Source organism: Ammospiza nelsoni, chromosome 7 (genome assembly GCF_027579445.1).
Source record: "Ammospiza nelsoni isolate bAmmNel1 chromosome 7, bAmmNel1.pri, whole genome shotgun sequence".
NCBI classification, from domain to species: Eukaryota; Metazoa; Chordata; class Aves; order Passeriformes; family Passerellidae; genus Ammospiza; species Ammospiza nelsoni.
Genome location: NC_080639.1, coordinates 16,126,890 through 16,148,497, shown reverse-complemented (window position 1 = coordinate 16,148,497; position 21,608 = coordinate 16,126,890). Strand labels below are relative to the sequence as shown.

Genomic DNA, 21,608 nt, shown 5'->3' with positions numbered 1-21,608 from the left:
ATAGATAATGAACATGTAAATTTCCATTTGTCTGCTTAACACAGTTTATTACCTGGGATATCTGATTAGTTGTGTGAAATACTGCTGCTGTCACGAGGCAATCTACCACATCAGCCAGTTCTATGTATTTCATTCTGTAGCTGCAGCTCTCTAGTACTTGTCCTCGAATAAAATATCACTCAATATCACAGCTGCCACACAAGACTCTGTTTGTCAAAATAGGCGGAAGTTCGTATACTGGATATTAGAAATAATCTTATGACGTTCAATTTAATTTTTTTTTCTGGAAGGAAAATGCTTTGCATGGGTAGCAATACCTATTGATCTCACTGCTGTATTATTCTGCTCTGCAAGCCTAAACTACATGCTGTGCAAATGAAGTGCAGTGTAAAACAGGTCCTCATGGCTCCTCTCCTCTCTGCATGCCTCAGCATCCCTAGAAGTGTCCAAGGCCAGGTTGGTTGGGTCTCGGGGAAACCTGGTCTATGGGTGGTGTCCCTGTCCATGGAAGGGGGACTGGAATGAGGGGATCTTTAATGTCTTTTCCAACCCAAACCATTCTATGATTCTGTGATTCTATTATTTGATATATATGGGGGCATATTTTTTCCTTCTGCCATTGCACTTATTAAACTAAAACTCAACATTATTATCTTTCTAAGACCATCCCCAAATATTTCAGTTTCATCATTATAGAAGCTTCCTCTAGCTGTGGCTGCTGCAGCAAGCTGTAGCAAATGTGGTGCAACAGGCAGGTTCTTATTACTGTATATCTCTGTGTACTTTGGCTCCTGCTTTTATTTTCCTAAACAAAAACTCAGCAGAGTTCCTACAGACAGAGCAAATAGCTGACTCATCTCAGAGCATTGTTCTTTTTACTGGAATACAGTGTGCTGGAAAAATCAATGTGAGAGCTATTGATTTAAGTAGTAATCTGGAGAGGGACTCAGCCAGCCAACCAGATACCAGCTGGGCATGGTGTGCTTCTTAGTGTTATATTACCAAACCTAATGGATGTCAAAGAGGTTTTCCATTTTGCTTTCATAGATATTTCTTTCCTAACCTGCCTCACTAGTGTTGAATTCCATGCTGGTATGTAGCATACAATGTTGCAAAATTCAGTATCTGAAGATTGCATCAAATGACTCAATTTTATTTTCTGTATGTTGTGATTCACCTCTTGTCATAGTATTTTTCTTTCTTAAGCAGCAATCTTAACTGAGCATTCATCACCTATAGTTCCCCTCTTTGTGCCAGTTTTTCTTCTGTTACTTGTGTGCTTTTATGCCTGAACTTCAAATTTTCTCATCCTTTAAGGTCTTCTTCAAGTGTGAAGGTTGGCTTGAACCTCCCTATGAAAAATACCATAAAAACAACCACAGGAATGTTTTTCAATTTGAATAGTCACCACTTTTGCCTTGGGCAATCTTTTCCAGTCAGTTCTCAATGTGTAAGGCCTTTTTTTTCCTATTTGCTAATCTGCTTCTTGTTCTTCTTCTGTATGACAAAACCAAGAAGAATCCTTTGATCCTTTTCCAAAGTAGATGTTCAGTTGTTTTAGCACAAAGGTCCATCCACCCCTCAAAGCACAAACAGCATCTTTAGAAATGCCTTCATCATTCTGCTTGGTGGGCTAGAGGAGCCCCTGGAAGTCTTGCTGGAGACTCATTTTTTACCCTCACACTTGCCAGAGAAGTCTAAAATGGGATGATAACCCTTCCAGATAGAGAGGGACCAAGTGAAGGCATCTTAGACTGCCAAGGCAGAAGTGCAGGATTGCACTCACCCCAGGTAAAGGTGCTTCCTTGGTGTCTCATTACCACTTAAAAATCAGAAGAGCACCTTTGAGTCTCAGAGCTGCAGCTTTCCCTGCCAGGGCATGCTTCGTGCTCAGGCAGGTTTCCTTTCACCCAGGTAGTCATGTTTGCTTTGGTAGCTCAGCTCATCCTTGGAAGGAAATGCAGAGGGCAGTGGCAGGAAGCAAGGTTTACAAAGAATAACAGGAGACAGCCTGAGCTGTTCCCAAACCTGCATTGCTCCCTGGAGGTCCCAAATCCCACATTATCTCCCAGCTATTGCTATTAATACTAGTGGCTATTTAAACAACCCCTGTGAAGGAAGTGCAGGTTCCCAAGTGATTTGAGGATTTCATTAGCAGTGAGTCTACTGGCCTGGATGTGCTAGAGGGCAGGGAAATAGGAAAACTTCACTCGTCTTAGTTCACTCTGCTAGAGGCTGTTTAGATCAGATCAAGATCCTGCTAACTCCATCAGGCTTTAAAGAGAGTTACTGTACCTGTGTTCACTGGACCACCTTTGCAATGAGGAGACATCAAATCATAATTAAAGTCATTCCCACAGAAGTAAGAGATACATTTTACTGTTTTCTTTCTCAGCCTTTTGGGAAATAAATGCTTTAAATTCCTCTCCTAATGTATTTTTCTTTGCATAAAAACAAAGGTCTTTTCCTGAGCTAGGCCCCAGCTACAAGATTTGAAATGGGATTAAATCAGAGCTCTTATAAATCTAAGGAACATTCAAAGACATTATTTTGGTTTGAGTCATTAAAACAACCAGAACTCACTGGCTTTTCCCAAAGTGTTCAGACCCAGGGATTTGATACATGCATAATTCTAGTACTTACAATGATGGTTGATATTAAATGAGCTCTTTCTAGCTCCTGCCATGAATTTCAGATGCTCTGCTGGTTTAGTGCCTGCTTGTTCTTCTCTCCAAAGGAAACAACATGCAGAATAAATGATTAAAATCATGATGTCCCTCCTGAAATATGTAATTTATTAGAAGCAATTAGTACAGTGTGTGGCCCTCATCCAAATTTGCAACCCCTTAGGCCAGCCTGACGATGTCTGATGCATCTCATTACTTTGTGACTGAAGGTTAACAACAAACATGGGTAGAGTCTGGAGACATTAAAGATTATTGTTAGTATGGTAAGCACTGAGTTTGGAGCCCATGAGAATCATTGTGGAACAAAAATCTCAGGCTAAATTTACTTCAAGTGGCACAAGAATGAAGTTTCTAAGGCTTTAGCAGTCACTACAAAAACTTGTATCTTTTTACATGGCAAACTCTGCAAAGAGCTTCCAGTGTTAACTAAGCACAGTAGTGTAAGAACACAAAACATCCCACTATTCTAGAAACAAAAATACCATGTCTTTTTTTGCTTCTGCTTCATACATGGGCTTAAATTTAATTTTAAGAAATTAATGTTAGCTGTAACATCAGGCATCTTACACAGACTTCTGAACATCAAGTCCAGGCTCACAAATTGAGCTGGAGCCCAGTTAAACTTTTCTTATGTGGGTGAGTCGCTGACTCAGCCTCTTGCATTTTTCCAATTCTCCAATGATGATCCTTTTTCAAAGATGATTGTGCTGCACATCAGTCATGTGGCCAGAACAGGAGATGGAGATGGTTTTCCATTATCCTCTCAGTGCTGAGTGGTACTTTGGACCTCTTTCCTTTTCCAGTAGGCTAAATGGCTGTGATTACTGCTGGGCAGGGGGCAAGGACTACTGCACAAAACCAGGCAATGTCCAGTGGCTGGAGCAATTCCTGAGGTTGATTCTTTCCTCTAACACCTTAGCAGAGCTGCCATGTCCCTGGTGGAACATCTCTTCTTTAGCCTGGTAGTACCAGCTCTCCACCACATTCCTTTTAAGTAGAAAATCTGTCTCAGTAAGTTGTTTCTTGGGTTACAGAAGGCTAAGCTCTGCCTCGTTTTTCACGTGCACTGCTCTGGTTTGTTCATGTGTTGTGATGGGACAAAATGCCATCAATGCACTTTATTTCCTGGGTGGAAGGCCCACAACTGTCTGGATCTGCTGAAGAACAGGGAATAGAAGATTTATGCTGCAGTTTTGTATCATTGTGCTTTTTCCTTGTCCCTAACTTGGTCACAAGAGGTGCAGTTCTGTTTCCCAAACTACTTGTTCTACTTGTTCCCATCATTTAAATACTGTTCTTATCCACATCTGTGTCAGTGCCCCTCGATACAGCCACACCGCTTGATGCAGAATGGCCTTGAATGAATTCCCTGGCTATCTTTACCAAGATGTTACCTTCTAGTGCCTGGTCTCTTTCCCCCTCTCTCTACCCTCCTCTCTCCTTCCTCAGGCTTGGACAGTAGGATGATGACAGTAGAAAGTTGAATTAATTAGTGAATCACTGAGTTGGTGACAGGGATACATCAGATTGCTGCCATCTCAAGTTCAGCTGGCTGCCACTGCTGTGGTACTGCCCAACACGTTGGCAGACACTGGTGCTGTCTGTATTTAATTTCCTACCGTTGGCAGCTTTGAATACATTTCATTTCACACAGCTGGCAGCTTCTGCTTCAAAATGGCTCTGGCCTTGGCTGCAACAAATACTGCAGCACCTATAGAGAGACCAAGGTGTCCAGTGGAGACTAAGCTTGACATCTGCTCCAGAGTAAAACTGGGATGTTTGTGTTACAGCCACCATTACCTGGAGTGAGGAGGAAAGGGCTGTGTTGAGCACTAATGTCAGTCCCTAAATTACCACGTGTGGTCCAGCACAGGCCAAATTCTGGGGGAGTATTTCTGCTGGCCACATCTGGCTCAGTGTGAAATCCACATATCTGATACAGTTCCTTCTAATCTTGTGCAATGAATTCTAAAGGGGCCTCCTTCTAAAGGTACAACTTTATTTTTATGATCGAAAATAATCTTAGAAAAGTGCTGTGAAACAGCATTTATGACTTGAAAATAGTGTTATGAAGCATCGTTGTATTAAAGACAAGGCAGTGTAAATATCATACTGTTTCTAAGCAGTAACAGACAACATTAAAAACCTTTTAAAAGCTAGCAACATAAAATACTGTAGAACAAAAATATGGGAGACATAGTACATGTTTTAAAATGTAAAGTAGAAATCCCAGGAAAGGCAGCATGTGTTGTTCTGGTTACTTTTTTTACAAGATGTATTTATAGTGAAATTACGAGGATTTTGGCAGTGTTGAGTTCTGAATTGAAGCAGCTTTTGAAGAAAAGATAATATTTTTATAGGAGAACATGTAAGATTCTTATGAAGTCAGCCATTTGACAGGGCATTAAATTTTATTTCCTTGCTGTATGTTCTATGCTGGAGGTTAACAACCAAGCCACATGGCAGACCCTGACTGCAGCCAGCCCTACTGTAATAAATAATAATTGCCCCTCTGTTTCATCTAAAGCTTTGTAAATCTGGAATTTGATCCCAAGCAAGATGGCAGGATGAAGACCTAGATTGCGCAGTGCTGCTCCTGTTCAGTGTTTGCTGTCTCCCAGGCAGGCAGGGCAGGATTGTGCACGCAGCGAGGGCAAGTGCATCCGTCAGGGCCTCACTCCCCTTGGCTCAGTGGGGAGGACATGCTCCGCCTGCAGCACTGCCAGGGCTATGGCTGGGGCCTGGGGGAGCTTGCTCAGGCCATATTGGGGTGTTCTGGAGGTAGGTTCATTGTGTACATACAGAGGTACCTCTCTAAATAGTGTACTTCTAAAAAGTCCCCGCAGTATGCGGGCTGCTGTCTCATGTAATTTACCCTCAAAAAGAAAAGCCTTCCCTGTATTTTGTACCTCACTGCATATTTCTACAGGCCCTCTTTGTCTATTAATGGCTCCTCTCCATGTAGTCAAATTTCAGATATAAAAATCCCCACCCCTCCAAAAGGCAAAGCTTTCAGAAGACAGAATGACTGCAGGCAGGCTCAAGGTTAATAGTGAATTTGTATAGCACGAAAGGCAGCACTGTGCATTGAGCAGTGGCATCAGCCTGACACAGCAAAATCATCCCATGACCTTTCAGCTACGATTCCATCAGCTGTGCTGCTCCTTGTGGGCATGTGCAAGGGGGTGCCGGCTCACAGCAGCCAGCCCAGCTCTCACCACCTGCTCTGCTCCTCCTGGGACCAGGGCAATGATTTCCATGAGAGTGGCTGCTGGCCACAAGCTGCTCTTCCAGGGACAGTAGCTTGCCATTAGCTCTTTGCTTCAGGTTTCACCCTGACCCGAGCCAAGGTCCCAGTAGCACATTAGCTTTGTGACATCTCTGTTTCTGAACAACCTGGTCCTTATTTCTGTGGTTAAGCTAAGAGAAACATAGAGAAACCATGCTTCTGATTTTTAGGGACCATCTGTGCTGGGTTTCTTGTGGTAGGGATTTTTTCTGGGTTTTTAGTATTTGATTTTTTTTTTCCCTTTTGAAGTGGATGCCTATTTGAATTTATCAAAACCCAAAAATTTTCTACAGAAGGCCATGTGGTTCTTCTCCCCTCCATAATTTCTCCTTTCCTTCACCCCTTGAGATGCAACATTGCCCAGTATAGCAAGAACACAGAGTTCCCAAAACCATCCTCCAGAGCTTTGGCATGGAGACAAGAACACGAGCAGCCTGAAGATTTCAACCACATCCTTTTAGGCCTGCAGCTAGCACTGAGTGCTCACATGAATTATGTGTGTGACTGTGACCAGAAAAACACAGGAAATACTGCAGCTAGCATATGGATCTATAAAGGGATTCATTTTCCTGTGAGCTGCACAGGCCAGCAGGATGTTGTTTAAAAGCTCTCATCTGATGGAGCTGCTGGTTTCTCTTGAAACGGAAGGAGGGAGGATACTTCAGGCTTTTCAGCTCTCTCACAACCTGAGAACAAGCAGTGTTATTCCACAGATCGTTTATAGCCAGAGGAGATGCTTAGCAGGCTCTGAGCAATTTACAGAGTAACTGTTTCCGACAATACAATTAAAGAGTTGTGGGATCTAGAAGGAAAGCACTCCCCTGAAGTGTTTGCTGTGGCTGTCCCAGCTCAGGGTGCACCTCTGCTGTGTATGCTGGCACACAGCAAGCAGAAAATGCGCACACACATCTGGTAAGCCCTGGGAATGCTGCAGGTTTGTGGGCTACTCCCTGCAGTGGCATCTTTCCAGGTGACAGGGACACAGGGCACACCTGGTGAGGTGCAGGACACCCACAGGCACCTCTCCAGCTCGGCTGGGACTGGGGGCAGCCGTGAGCCCCACGGAAGGAGTGGAAGGGAGAGCAGGGGAAGCACAGACACTGCCAGAGAGCAGCAGGGAGAGGGGCTGCCTCTGCCCCAGCACCAGGTACCCAGGGACTGGCCAGCTCCCACAGGGCCAGAGGGAGGAGGCAGCCTTCTCCTGGCTTTTTCAGCAGTGAGGAGAAATTATGTAAATTCAGCTTTCGATGTCCTCGCAATCTGAAAGTACAGAGGTTTTTTTTAAAAAAAACAGTGGGATTTTTGGCATGCAGGCTCCCTCTGGTGACTCCTAGTGCAGCTCCACTGTTGGATGGAAAGAACAGTTACAAGGAGTGGAATGATATCAAATCTGACTAATTTCAACTTAAAACCTGTGAGATCATTACTACCTTTCACCTGCATTCCAGCAGTGGAATGAGTGATTAGAGCCTGACTTTTATTTCAACTCACTCTTAGCAAGAGCTAAAGTAAGAAGTGTAAAAACTAATTTTTACAGAATCTATGACTGTGATCTGAATGTGTCTAAACCTTTAGAGGAGAGCCTACCTTTTCTATATTTTGTCTATATTTTCCCCAATTAAATTGAGTATACTGAGTCTGTAAAACTAAAATTTGGCTTGTCCCTACCTCTAAACAGACTTACCTTCTGTAGCTGAAATACCGAGCATTGTTTCATGCTGTCTTTAGCATCAGTCTTGTTCATAAGTCTTTGTTGATGTGATTTTCTAGCTGTAAAACTTCCCACTTTTAGCCTCCTAGCTTATTTTAAGATAGTCAGGCTACAGAGTGGCTCCAACTGGACACATGGGCTGGAGAAGCATGTGGTTAATCCTAAAAATGACAGAAGTTGCCTGTGAAAGTGTAAGATGGTTTAATTTAAAGAAGCTGTGTTTAGAAAATGCTACTCACTAACTTTTAAGGCCAGTGAGTTCTAAGACATAGTTTGTGACAGTAGCAGAGCTTTTGACTTCTGTTGTTATGGAGCAGCTGATTAGAGGTTTGAAAATGTGGCCTTTAATTTGGTGGAATTACTGTAATCCTTTGACATAAGGGAACAATTCTGCCAGTGCTATGATTTTGACCTACTCTCAGGCAGACAGCTGCCTGACTGAAAGTGGTGCTGATGTCAAAAGTGAGGGCTTAGCAATTCCAGCAAATGAACACACTGCCCAGTAAGGTTTGGTTTCCAGACAAGTGCTTTTTCAGAGGAGTTTCTGGCTATCTAACAGGCTTCCCAGGACCCGTCAAAGCACAGCACCTTTGAAGGTCTGCCTGCACTGAATTCAAGCACACTTACCAGCAGTTCTAAGCCTGTCTTTTAGCTGTGAAAAATTGGGATGGAAAAGTGTCAGCTGGAAAGCTCTAATCCTCTTCTGACTGCTGGCCCCAGCTGCCTGGTCAGAGCAGCACAGGGGCCGTGAGGAGGAGAGCTTTGCAGTGCTGCCCGGATTCATTACTAACATGGAAGCCACCTCTGCATGTTTTTCTGATCAAGTTTCTGGGGTATTTGACCAAGAGCCATCCTCCACAGAATCAGCTAAGAAATATTTTCTGGTTTTCCAAAGGGTAAAGCCACCCCTTGATGGCTGACTGCAGGAGCTCCTGCTCTTCATGTGAGCTCCAAAGACTGGCTGCCTTCTGCAGTCTGAGGGCTGGCAAGGGAGGGAAGGACCAGCAGAACAAGGTGGTTCCATAGATGGTTCCATACCAGGAGAGGTTGTCTGGGGCAACAGAAACCTCTCTGTTTACTCTTTAGGCCGCTGTACGTGGAAGATGCAGCCCCTTCAGCCATGGCAAAGCTGACCCCTCTCTCCAGTGCAGGTTCTGGCCAGCCTGTGGAGGGCCAACAAAAGCCTTTCTGTGCAAGGAACTCCTTCACGTGACTCGTAAGGGGCCAGTGCTGCCTCAAGCCATCCTGAGAGGGAAAAATGGAACGTGGAAAGGCAATGTCTCAGAGAACGAACTGGAAAGTAGCCAGGCATTTGGAACATGATTTTTGCTGCTCTCATACAGTCTTCATTGTAATAATTTAACAGTGAGCCTTTTGACTGAAAGTAGCCTCAAATGAGCCTCAAGATTTGTCATTTAAAAGGCTCACCATGACAACTGAGGATGGTATGACTGGAGCTAAGAAAAGAGTTAGCAGCAACCAGCAGACATTTAGAAAATTAGTCATACTTTGTTGCTGGGTTTCTGAATGATCATTCACAAACCTCTATGGGGCCATGGTGACCTGCGGAATATGCTGATGATCTGATCTGCTCCAGATCAGATATGTGACCTACATAAACCCATCATATTTGCCAATGTCTCAGATCATTTGTTTTGGTTTAGTCATGCATATTAGAGAGGAAAAAAAAATAAATGAACTTGCAAGGCTGAATAATGTCTTGGTCTCATAATCACAACGCATGAGAATTTTTTTCTCCTCATTTTGAGCTGAGATGTAAAATAATACAACACATGGAGGAGGTCTTTTTATTATTTATATATTGCCATAATGCCAGCCTAGTTTAAACTGCCACATTGATGCTCCAGATTCTTTTCATTCTAAATGTCGGAGGTCCCCCATATCTGCTGCTGTTTGAATGTTGATTTACCATTTACATCAATGGTAAATCACAGGGTGACAGCCTGACTTTGCTTTTTCTAGGCTAATCTAAACAGCAGTTTGAGAATATCTAGTGCACCTACTTTCTGTATCAACTCATTTATCTCATATCTCAAACTTTGAAGCCACATAAAACAGTAATTTACAGTATTTTACATAAATTCATTGCAGATAATCAGTAAGCTGGGGTTTTGTCTTATAACTGGAACTTAACATCAATGACGTATGTTGACTCTTCTTTCTTTAACAATAGTAGGAGAAAATCTCATTAATTTCCGGAGGAATGGGACTAAGATCTGTATAATAAAAGACCTGGTTATGCTCAGACTCATTGGCCACAGGACCAAGGGCCACCCTTGCATGTTGGTTATCAAGCTTCTGTGAAACCTTGCTTAACAGAAACTCACAGGCGTGGGTACCACTCAGAGTCCCTTGGGACTGCTGCACAGTGCATCATCTTTCAGTCCTTCTCCACAAAGGACAACCCAAAGTTTAGAAAACTTTCAAAGGCTGTATCAAGCAGACTGTTCACAGTTACCAACATCTATAAAGCAAAATTTTCCACATCCCTTTATTTTTATTTTGCCTTCCCTCCCTGGTGTTTTTTCTGTTCACTCACTCATACACGGGGGAGTTGCCAAGGCCTGGGACTGTGTGTTTTTTTGTGTTTTATTGCTGTCATGTCATAGGTAACTTTTTGATACTCTTTGAACCGCCAGCAGCTTAGAGACCACCCAAGGGAGTGGCTGCCTTGGGACGCACAACCTGGGCTCTTGTTGCCAGATCTTCTTGGCAGCAGGATTAACCTCTTGCCATAGGTCATCTGGTTTGACTACTGAACGTGAGCACCAGCAGATGAAATAATAGCTGCCTGCTTGTCGGACTGAAGCCATTCTACTGGGTGGGCATGAAGAAGCACAAGGAGAGATGTGTAAAATGCATCTTGTGTTTGCATACAGACATCAGCCATTGTCTGTCTCTCTGTTCATACTCAGTAACATCCACTGATCACTGCACACAACAATTCTTGTCATATCATATTGGGGTTAATGAAGCATCCAGGAACCCACACCAGGAATTCAGTCCATGCCACATAAACCTTGTTCAAACATTCAACAGAAGCTGGTTGTTGCAACAGGGAACTCCCAGCTAGGGTGTAGCAATCCAGCCCAAGGACTGATAGAAAATGTTAGGGAGGAAAGCAACAGTCTTTGCCTCAGCAGGCTGGCAACAAAAATGTTCTCAGTGTGTTTCTGAAATTTCATAACTGAGGATTTTGAGGATTTGGATATAACTATGGAGGCAGATAGTGGTACCTCTCCAGAACTTTAGGAGAAGGAATGAAAATGCTAATCTAAAAGCGTAGCAATCTGAGAAGCAAAGCTGTATCATTTCCTGATTTGAGATGAGTAGAAATGATGCCCATAATATATGATGAAATTCAATTTTCCTTGAAAGCATAAATAGCCACCATTAGTCTGAAATATATTGGAGGGAATCAATGGAGGTAACTCAAGGGGGAAAGTAGTGGCAGGAGAAAAGGTACATTTATAAAGCTAGGAGAAGAAGATGTGGTAGTAGTGAAGACCCCAGAAAAAGGAGAGTTTCAAAGTCTGGATAAATAGTAAAAACTATATGAGACACATTAAGCAAGAAAAAACATGCAAGACTCAAATGACAATTGGATATGGGTATCTAGAGAGGAGTGGAAATCAGAAATGTGTAAACCTAAATATTAGGAAAAAAATGACAGTGTTGTTCATGGTAGATGAATGTTTTGGACAGGACTTCACATCAAGAGCTTGATTTTGAGACACCACTTTGAGGTGCTGTCTTAGACTTCCACCAGCTTGCACAGAAGATGCACTCTAGAGTTTTAACTTGGGCAGAAGGGAAAATGACTCTCAGAGAATGGCAAGGAGAAAGGATTACAACAGCAGAAGAACCAGCATGCTGATATCTTTGCCTCTGATATCAGCAGAGGAAGGAGAACCAAGGCAAAAATTGTCAGAGGCAAAGATATCAGCCAGCTGGAAAAGATGGAGAGAGAGGTCACTGGGCACTTGGCCAGAAAGCTGAGACTGGGTCCAAGGGCAACTGGATCAAAGGAAATGGAGGGTGGGCTGACAAGGTGGAACCAGTGAGCATCATTTTTGGTGAGCTGAATGGTAGAAAGAGAAGAAGGGGAGGCAAGTAGGGTTAAGGATAGGGTTAATGGTTTTTAAGAGTTACTAATGAAAGCCTAAGCACTGAACTCTGACTTGTATGCAGGTTGAGCTTATCTAAACCACTCAATGAAGTAAAAATGGATTAAAGGTTTCAGGAACTGATTGCACAGATGAAGGAGAGAGATAACAGGTTATTTATGCAAAGAGGAAACAAGAGGAAGCTCAAAATAGGTTTTTGGGAAACTGTAGCATTTTTCTTACTGTTCTGCTCTTGTATGCTCTATATATACCCTCCTGTATTTCAGCTGTTTGAAAAAAAAATTAAAAGTTAAATATATAGTAGGATTTAATTTCTTTCCAGCCAAAGAACCAAATTTTTGATCAAGAAAGTCAAAATGCCTAGGAGATGTGTGTGCAGGGGTAAGTTTTGAGTTTCTCCATGACCAGTAATGACAGCTGTGTTTCTGAAATCTTCTCCAGATGGGGCAGAGAGAAGACAAGACACAAATTTCTTGCATTTGAATAAATTGGGCAGTGTAGCTAGCGTGTACCTGACAGTGAACATTTGAAGATGATGAAACTGGATTTTTCTAAACTTCTATGAAGCATAAAGTGCCAAAAATGGAGGCTAGTGAAGCTGTATTCTGTTGAACTGAAAATCAGAGAGGAAAAGTTTTTAATGATCATTCAGCTTTTGTCAAAGAAGGTTTCTGCCAGGCAGCTGCTCCTGCAGGCTCTGATGGTCCTCAGCTCCTGCTGGAGGTGGGAAGAGCAGGAAGCATTGATGCTTTTCAGAGCTGAGACGGTGTCCTGTGCCTGTCAGAGCTGTATTGTGGTGTTCGCGGCAGGGACAGGCTCTGGACTCTCCCACTGGCACTGACCAGCAGAAGGGAGCACGTTCCATCCCAGGGAGTACCAGGTGTTTCTGGAAACATCTGGCAAACATCTTGTGAAGCCTAGAGAGTCTGTGTTACTCCCACGGAGCAGGTGCCTAACTGAGCAAGGAAGGCCTTTCTTGTGAAACAGGGTGCACAGGCCTTGGTTTTATTAGCACAGTGTGGTTCTTTAACCTGTCACACCTGCAGGCAGCTGAGTATATTCTTTTAATTGGCAATCAGCACCCCCAGGCACCACAGCCTGAGACAATGATGTGCCCCTGAGGCCCCAAGGGGAGATGAGCCATTTCAGCAGCAGTGCCAGCACCCAGAGGAGCAGCTCTGTGCCTTCCTCTCAGGAATCACATTTTTCTGTTGCAGTTCCACACACTGGGCCACAACTGGGGTGTGATTTCTATCTGAGATTTTGGGGGTCTCATGGGTGTATCTGTCACATACAAGAGATGCTCCAGGTTCACTGACTTTAATCCCATTATTTTCATCCCCTGTGTTTGAGGAATACAAGGCTCACACACATGTATATATATAAATCACAGTGGAGCACATAATTAAGAGTTTGTATGCTTTCCAAAATCAGCACAGAAATATTGATTCAGCCTGGCCCCACGGTTTTAAGTAGTGAAGAGGAATCTTGTTCCTCAAATAAGCCTGACTGGTGCACTTAGACACTTCATCACTTTTCCAGAGAAAGGAGTCATTTGAAGCTCCCAGGCGGATCAATATGTAGCCCATGTAGTTAATGTTAGTACATTGTTATAAACTGTAGGATGCATTTACTGAGTTTTGATTTCATAAAATCATACAGTCATTTACGTTGCAAGGAACCTTGGGAAAGTCCATACTTCAACCAGATACATAAATCAGAATTAGCACCAAGTTTAACAAGGTTGTCCAGTGCTTTATCTAGTTCAGCACTGAAAATCTCATTGAAGAGACAAATCACATTTTCACTGTGAAATCACACCAGTGTTTAAATACACTCACTGGAATAATTTGTTCCTTATATCCAGTCAGAAAATATTATCTTCCAATTCACAACCAGACACCTTCACCCTCTGGGTACCTTTCCTGGGTACAGGCAGGCTGCTGTTAGGTGCCCCAGAGGTGCCCCTGGGCTGATAACAGCAGCTGCTGTTATCTCCTGTAACCGTGGGGCCATCCCTGCACATGGAGGAGGCTGCCCGGGAAGAACTGCCAGCTTCCTTTGGCTCTCCACAAGGGCTTTCCATTGCACCCAGCCCAGCCAAAGACCTGTGGTGGATGCTGGATTTAATGACATTAATTTGAGGTGTTTTTTCTGGTTGTTTTGTTGTTGTTGTTGCTTGTTTGGGGTTTGTGTTCTCTGTCTGTTTTGTTGGCATATTTTAAATCAAAACTTGAATTGGGAAAAAAAACCATTATGAGGAAGACACATTGGAAAAACATAATTGAAACATTTAACTGTTAAATGCAAACCAGAATATACCATTACAAAGAATAGTCATTTTTCCTGTTTAGTGGTATGAGCCTATAATATTGCTTTTGATATTCTCATTTTTTCAAAGGAAAATAGAAAACAATTAATTTAGCACTGGCTGAGACGTTTTTATTTTGCTGTTATCCTTTTTGGCCAGGTCTGTTTGCATAATCATTTCAAAGTGATTTGAGTTCTGAAATGCTGAAAATGAGCCTGTTTTATCTGTGCCTTTCACTGCTTTCTGCAAATCTGGAAATGTGTTTTTGATAGAGAGAGGATCAGCTCCAAATCGTAAAACTAAATAGCCCTTCAAACTTTAGGGAATACAAGCTGCCAACCAGACTTCAATCCTGAGTTTGGTAAATGTCAACACCCTTCCTTGGGCAGTGAAGCAGAGTGAAGGAAGAAGTGTTAAATAGGATGGGGAACTGCCTTAATTACTTGAATATTTTTAAATTTTTTTCCAGGAGACATTTAATTCAGGAACACTTGGTTGTTTCAAATCTTGTGACCCTACTTAGCTTTCTAAGCTGGTACTTTGGTTAGATGGAGAGAAGCTAAAAGACAGCTGCTGATAAAGCAGCATGGGTGTGATGTGACTACAAAAATGACACAAAATTGTCCCATTCTCATTCATAATTTAAAAGAATCTAGAATTCTACAAATAATCTTTTAAACAATGACTTCATCTAAAAAGGAATTGCCAGTTCAAATTATATTTGTATATGGCTTCTCAATCTGGTTTGGATTTATGGGTTTGTTTATCAACATCAATTGTATTAAATTACCTGCAGTGAAATATAAGCCCTAATATAAGAGAAAAAACAATTCTTTAGCAGTGTTCAGACAGACCTTGCTCTAAAGCAGCATAAGGATGAGTGTGAAGACATTGTGGGTGCTGGTGAGAAGGGGCAGTGTTTGGTCTGGAAGGGGTTTTGCTGCCAGACATCCCAGGTGAAGAGCAGAGCCCCAGGCAGGGGCTGACACTGAAGCAGGGGCTGGGTCGGGTGCAGAGGGGATTGGGAACCCATGGGGACAGGGGATGGGTGGCACCCTGTGAGCCCCATCCCCAGGAAAGGGCAGAGCAGGGCAGGGCACCCAGTGAGAGAAACGGAACAGCATCAGGACAGTGCAGGCACAGCAATTCAGGGAACTAAGTGCCCACAAATTCCTTGCTTGGAAAAAGGGATGTTGATGGGACTGGGTGACTGCATGGATCAGCATTCACAGTCCTCCCTATTTGCTACTGATACTGTAAAGCTTGTGCAGTTTATGTGGAATCAGTAACTTGATGTTTCTAACTTGGATGTGCTCTTACACACAAACAATTTCTTCTAAAATATCCTGGCTTTGTTTTGCCTTTTTTGCCACATGTAAAATCTTACAGTCTGTATTTCATGCTCATCTTTACATTGTGTTCAATCAGTGAACAGAAATAACCCTCAAACTACAGCATTTTGGTCCTTCTTGGTTACTAGCTGAGAAAGCTGAGGTCACGAGCTGTGTCACTGGTACAAAAATTGGAAATATGAGAAGGAAATATCCTGTCTCATAAATTAGCATTGCCATAGTCGTGGTTGTAAAACCGGCTGAGGTGACCTGAGAAATGAATTTTTATTCAGTCTCTAAAAGAATCTAACCTTTCAGCAAACAATAGATATTGCAAAGATAAATAGATAATAGATATTGCTAAGAAAAGATGCTGAACTGATCCAGAAATGCACTCTGTGGTTAGAGCTTCACCCCACTACCTGCTTGTCACATGGCTCATATTGACAAAGGGCAGGGCACAGCCTGAATAACCCCTCTGGAGCCACCCTGGAGAGCCACTGTCCCAGCCTCTGCTCTTGAGCTGTGCCTGAATGTGCCCCAGTGTGCCAGTGTGCACCTGCCCAGCTCTGGTGCCTCCTGACCACCCTTGGCAGCCACTGTGGGCTGCTGCAATGTTATGTGGCTAGATATGCTTTTAATCCAGGAGTTTGATTGCTGTAACTTAACTATTTTTATTACTCCAAACCATTTTTTGCACTGTAAAAGTCTGCAGCTTTGTGCAGGAAATGTATCTTTTCAAGGCAGTTACCAGCATTTCCTGTCATATATGTTCATATGTTACTGACAGGAATTTCATTACCTCTATGTCAATTCACACTGGTTTATTCCATTGTTTAGATGAGCATCTTATTTTGTAATGCCACACCAAGGCTCAGTTCATTCTGACAACCTGATGTGTGAGACCATCTTGAGGCTTATATATAACTACATGAAGTCTTGTGCACTTACTGGTCAGAGGAGGAAACTTCCAAGGGACACTGTAGCATAAAATGACTGGCAGAGGTGAAGGCTGGCTGCAGAATGGAGTTTATGAAAAAATCATTAAATAAGATCAATAGCTACTTGCCATGCAAAAATCAATGGGTAATGCTCAGTGATGTAATTTCTTTCCATTTCCTACAATTTTCATATTTAATATTGCAATTAAACCACACGGCCAAAAGTCTTCACTCCTACAAAAAAAATACAGTTCCATGGTTTCATCATACCATGCATGACATGCCTTATTTTCTGTCCATAACTTTGCCCTTCTTATCTTTGAAAAGCTCCCTAAAGAAATTATTCCCTCTGGCTCCAGTAATTCCTGACAGAATTGAACAGCAGCTGTTAGATGAGCACTGTGAATTGTGCAAGAAATGGCTCTGTAAGTGCAGAGGAAATAACGGGAGAAAAATTTACCTTAAAAACAAAACATAATTTGGAAACAAATGTCCATTAACCTGTAGTTAGGTGAAATCTTATTTAAAGTGTTTGTCTTGCTAAAGGGTGTTGCTAAAGACCTTGGTAGTAGCTGAGCACCTTCATGTATCACAGTTCTTAATTGAAAATGGCTGGATTATTGCAGGGCACCCTTACAAGAACTGTGGCCTTCGAGCATTAATGTATTTGCTTGGTTTATGTCAGGACAACAGCTTCCCAGGAGCTGTGTGCTGTCATTTGGGTGGAAGCAAAGAGAGAGAGGAGCCCAGGGCCCAGCACAGAGTGATGGGCTCCTGTTAGAAATAGAGCTGGTTGTTGTACAATCATTGCAAGATACTGTTTTCATCTATTTGTAAAGTTGTGGAACTGAAATAACTTATGCTGAGATCTTTTTCAAGTGATATTTGGAAAAAAATCTATCCTGTATTTTGGAGTGGTGTGGATCTAAACAGTGAGGTGTAGGAACTTGCAGATGAAGAGGCGCTGGGGTCAAAGCTCTTGGACTTACACCATCATCAGTTCTTCTTACTCACAATTAGCAGTAATCTGGATCTTGCCCTTACCCCTCAAGGGTGAACCCCTTTTAGAAAAATGTGCTCCTACAAGTCCTATGACTTGCAGGGTGCACATTGGGGTGTTTGATTATCTAGTGATAATATAAAGCAGCTGGGATGTCATTTCTCCTCATCACAGAGAGGAAGTGATACAAAAGGGAAGCATTTTTCCTAACAGTTAGAGATGGTTACTAGAACTATGTATGATCTTTAATGAAATAAAAAATATTTTTATGCAATGACAGTAGCGGCATCAGATAATAGCCTAATTCAGGATTATGTTTTGTTCAAATCATGCAGTTTTGATCAGTAGTTATTTTTCCACTTTGTTTGTCATAAACTGGGGGACTCCGAGACTAATCTTGCACATTTGCTTTTTAGGTTTTATGAAAATAACATTTCCTCTCTGGTCTCTCTGCCATCTTTTTGTCTTGATGTTGCTTCCTTTTCCAGCTCAAATTCTATCACACCAAGGCAGAGCTGAGAAGATGGTATTTTCCCATTGATTGAAATCTGTTTTCTTGTACTGAACATGAGACAGGGAAACATCTGTAATTTGATTCATTTTCATAAAGTCTACTTCACTTGTTGGCTGAAACCAGCCAGCAGTACCCACTTCATAACTTCCCTCAAACTAAAAACTTGATATAACCAAAACCAGGATATTTGAACTTCCAAATATCCTGTGATAGGTATTTACCCTTTTCATCCTGCCCCTCATGGTACTTGGAGGTCAAAAGAACACATTGTCCATGTAAGAAATGGTCCAGTGTTGTCACAGAAATGATCCATGTAAGAAATGGTCCAGTGTTGTCAGCTTTGGTGCCAGCAGTCTCCTCTCTGCCAGGACAGTCTCTGTCAGGCTCTCCTTGGCTCAGGACAGCTTTGCAATGGTGCTCAACACAAACATGACCAAGGCTTACCAAGGAAAAAAGAAGCAAATACTGTTCAGAACCTTTATTCAAGGAAGAAAATATCTCTGTTCTAAATACACCATCATGTGACTTGAACTAAGAGGCTTGCTAAAAAAGGAGCCAATATGAGCATTAAACTTGCCCTTATTTTGGTTTTCTGTTCCTTCCTCCACAAAAAAATACCTGATGTCTGCCAAACAGCACAATCTTAACCATGACTTCTGTGTTTTCAGGGATCAAGCACCTGAAGAGCCAGAGTGAGTCAGTGTTTCCCGAGGAAGAAGAGGCGCTTGGCGAGCGGGAGGAGGAGTGGGGCCATTAGCCAGCCCATCCCGGAGCCCATCCCGGAGCCCATCCCGGCCCTGCCGTGTCCTGCCCCGGCAGCATCCGGGCCCCGCAGGCCCCGCACACGGGTCCTGCCGCTCTCCTTCCCGGAGACAAAACTGATATTTTAAACTCGGTTTTTTTCTTTTATTTTCTATGACTTAGAAATGTAATTCGCAAATGTGTTAGCTCCCCGAGGTCAGTACTGCCAGAGCTTAACTGCTGCGTGTGAGCTGTATCTAAGGCTTGTTGTAAATAAAAGTGATTTAAAAGGTACAAAATAAATAATACAGTAATTTAGACAAGATTGTCTGTTGTACAGAGGGTTTGTCTTGCTAGGGAAATGTTCATATAAAATGATCCTTTCATTAGGTAAAGGACAGTTTTTACCCTTGTTGGTGGAGTTACTTGCAGTGATGTGGACAGAAAAAAGGTAATGAAGCGAGCAGAGGTGGCTCTGTCCAGAGAATGATGCAAAGACTCTCTGCCCTGTGCTCCCTGGATATGGGACACTGAAATACTTGCTTTGCTTTGTTCTGAGGCTGCCTTGTCTCAGCAGGCAAAACAATTTCTCTCACACAAGATCACTGTTATCTGGGGGCAGTAAAACACCTTTCATGTGGGAGTGAGGAGCACAGGCGTGTGCAAGGCCTAGGAGCCGGGTCCCAGCCCCAGCTGAGTCATAGCAAGTGCCACATCCCCCTCTGTCACCTGCAGGCAGGACAGGTCACAGCCTTCCTGCCCCCTGTGCTTGGCTCAGTCTGAGCCAGTGAGGGACAGCACTGCTAGCTGCACAAACTCACCTTGGGAATCAGTCCCAGGGCTTTGGCTGAGGTCAGCATGGTTCATACCATCCTTTTTGTTTTTCAGATCACAAAAACTCTATGGCATAAAATGAAATAAGGTGGAGAAGGAAAAGAATGTTTCTTCAAAGTCACACTTTACAGATTATTTCAATTTTTCAATCAACGGCAGATTTTTAAATAAATTCGCTGTCATTTTGTGTTAACTGCTTGATACAAAAGTTTTATCCTCACATTAACATTCCACTGATCCAAGTCTCTTTTAAAGGGCTGAGCTAGCAAAAAACCCCAAACAAAACCAACAAACTAACAAACAAAATAATACTATATATTAAATATAGGAAAACACAGAGCCTTTTGTGTATGCCTTGCATGGTGATTTCACTGATCTCACAATCTGAGGTCTTCCACGAAGACCTGCTGAGAACAGGATCTGTCAACTAGTGTTTTTTTATATTTTAGAGCCATTTTTTCCCTCCATCTGTATCTCTGTATCCTGTCCTCTTTGGTTCCATTTTCTGTAGAAGCACTGCAGTCAGGATCCATTACTGCAGCTCAGCAAGGGTGTGCAAGAAGGACTAAAGAAGGACTCTGCAATTATACACGAGCCACTACAGGACTTACAGGACTGAGAGCTTTTTATGTCCCAAACAACAAAAAGAAGGAAATGACCCTTCAGAAACTGTTTGAATGGCCCCAGTCAGGTCTGGAATGGCAGCAAGAAGAGCTGGGCTCTGGTCCCAGCTTTGCCATGGCTTTGCTTTCACACAGCACCAGGCTCTTCACAAAATTTCTTGTTGCCAGAGTCTGTGTATCAGTCACTGGTGTTTAATTTCACACACATCTCTCTGTGCTGCTAGCTAATGAAGCACTTTGGATGTTAATGTCTTTCTGCTGGTTATTGGTACCCACAGGCTGCAGATGAGAACTGTGCAGGACCTGTGAGCAAAGGAAAGCATGGACATGATTTACAGCACTGGAAACCAGGACAAGGTATGCAACACTGTGGAATCTCAGCATTTCAAAGGCAACACCCAAAACATCTGACAGGAGCTTGGAGAATTCACCACTGAACATCCTGTTTCAGGCTCACAGTTGGACTGGAGTTTAATTACACTTTATAAATAATAAGGGGATATAATAATAACCCCTATTTTATATAATAAAAATAACCCCACCAGATTTAGTTTGAACTGTTATTTGACTTTCAGAATGGTGTATGTTGTTTATTCTCCAGGTGCAAAATCAGATCATACTTAAGTAGACATTAAGAGTCAAGATTTAAAATTTCTTTCTAAAGCATTCTGAAGTATGTTTTCTAAAGCATGCTTTCCACTGAAGTCAGAGGAATTTTGCTTGAAAAAGACCATAGATTTTGGCTGAAACATACTTTCCTTTGGGGAAATATGATGTGGAGTGTACAGGAAAGCTTCTATTATCCTGCTATCAATTTAATTACTGGATTTCTTGCTTTTTCTTTTTTAAGATTGCTATAAATTCTGCTAAAGTCTTCAAGAATTTACCCACTATCTTATCATAGTACCATTATTTCTCCCCAGTAATGTAAACTGAAAAATCTCCATTAGTTCTTGCACTGTTGGTGTTATTTTACCAAAAGTATCACATGCAACACTGACTCTGAGGCAGGGCTGCAGGAGAGGTTCTATTGCCTGTGCTTGGGCAAGGGCCTCCCATGGTGCCCAGGGTCCAGGCACTCAGTAAGGAAGGGGCTTCCAGTTCATCTGCACCTCCTGTAGCACCAAGCACCAGGCTGGTGGTGGCTTTCACTCTTTAAAAAAAAGCATTTCATTTACTCCAGAAGGTGAAGCATTGGGGGCTCTCTCCAGAGCTGGCCTGGGTTGGCTGTGATGGTTGGGGAGGGACCCAAGCAGGGCTCCTGCAGGCTGCAGCTCTGCTTCTGTACAGCCGGCACCGTACAACGAAATGTCCTGCTCGGTGCAGGGCTCCCCTCCTCATTTCTTTTCTCTTGAGACAAGTTTTTTTTCATGAGGGACCTTATTCCTGCAGAAAATAAGGCATTGTCTGTCCACTAACCCTGGGGGGACAATGTAAGGGCACATTTAAAACATGCTGTCCCTCAAACTCCCCTTTCT

At 42.7% G+C, this 21,608-nt stretch overlaps 1 protein-coding gene across 1 annotated transcript in view; it reads left to right on the top strand.

Moving 5' to 3' along the window:
* The window catches only part of PPP1R1C (protein phosphatase 1 regulatory inhibitor subunit 1C), a 41,470-nt gene extending 22,474 nt beyond the window's left edge, over positions 1-18,996 (top strand). The window contains 1 exon segment of the mRNA XM_059476269.1: positions 18,601-18,996. Within this exon segment, the coding sequence (XP_059332252.1) occupies positions 18,601-18,689 (89 nt within the window). The 3' untranslated portion in view covers positions 18,690-18,996.
* Positions 18,997-21,608: the final 2,612 nt, after the last annotated feature.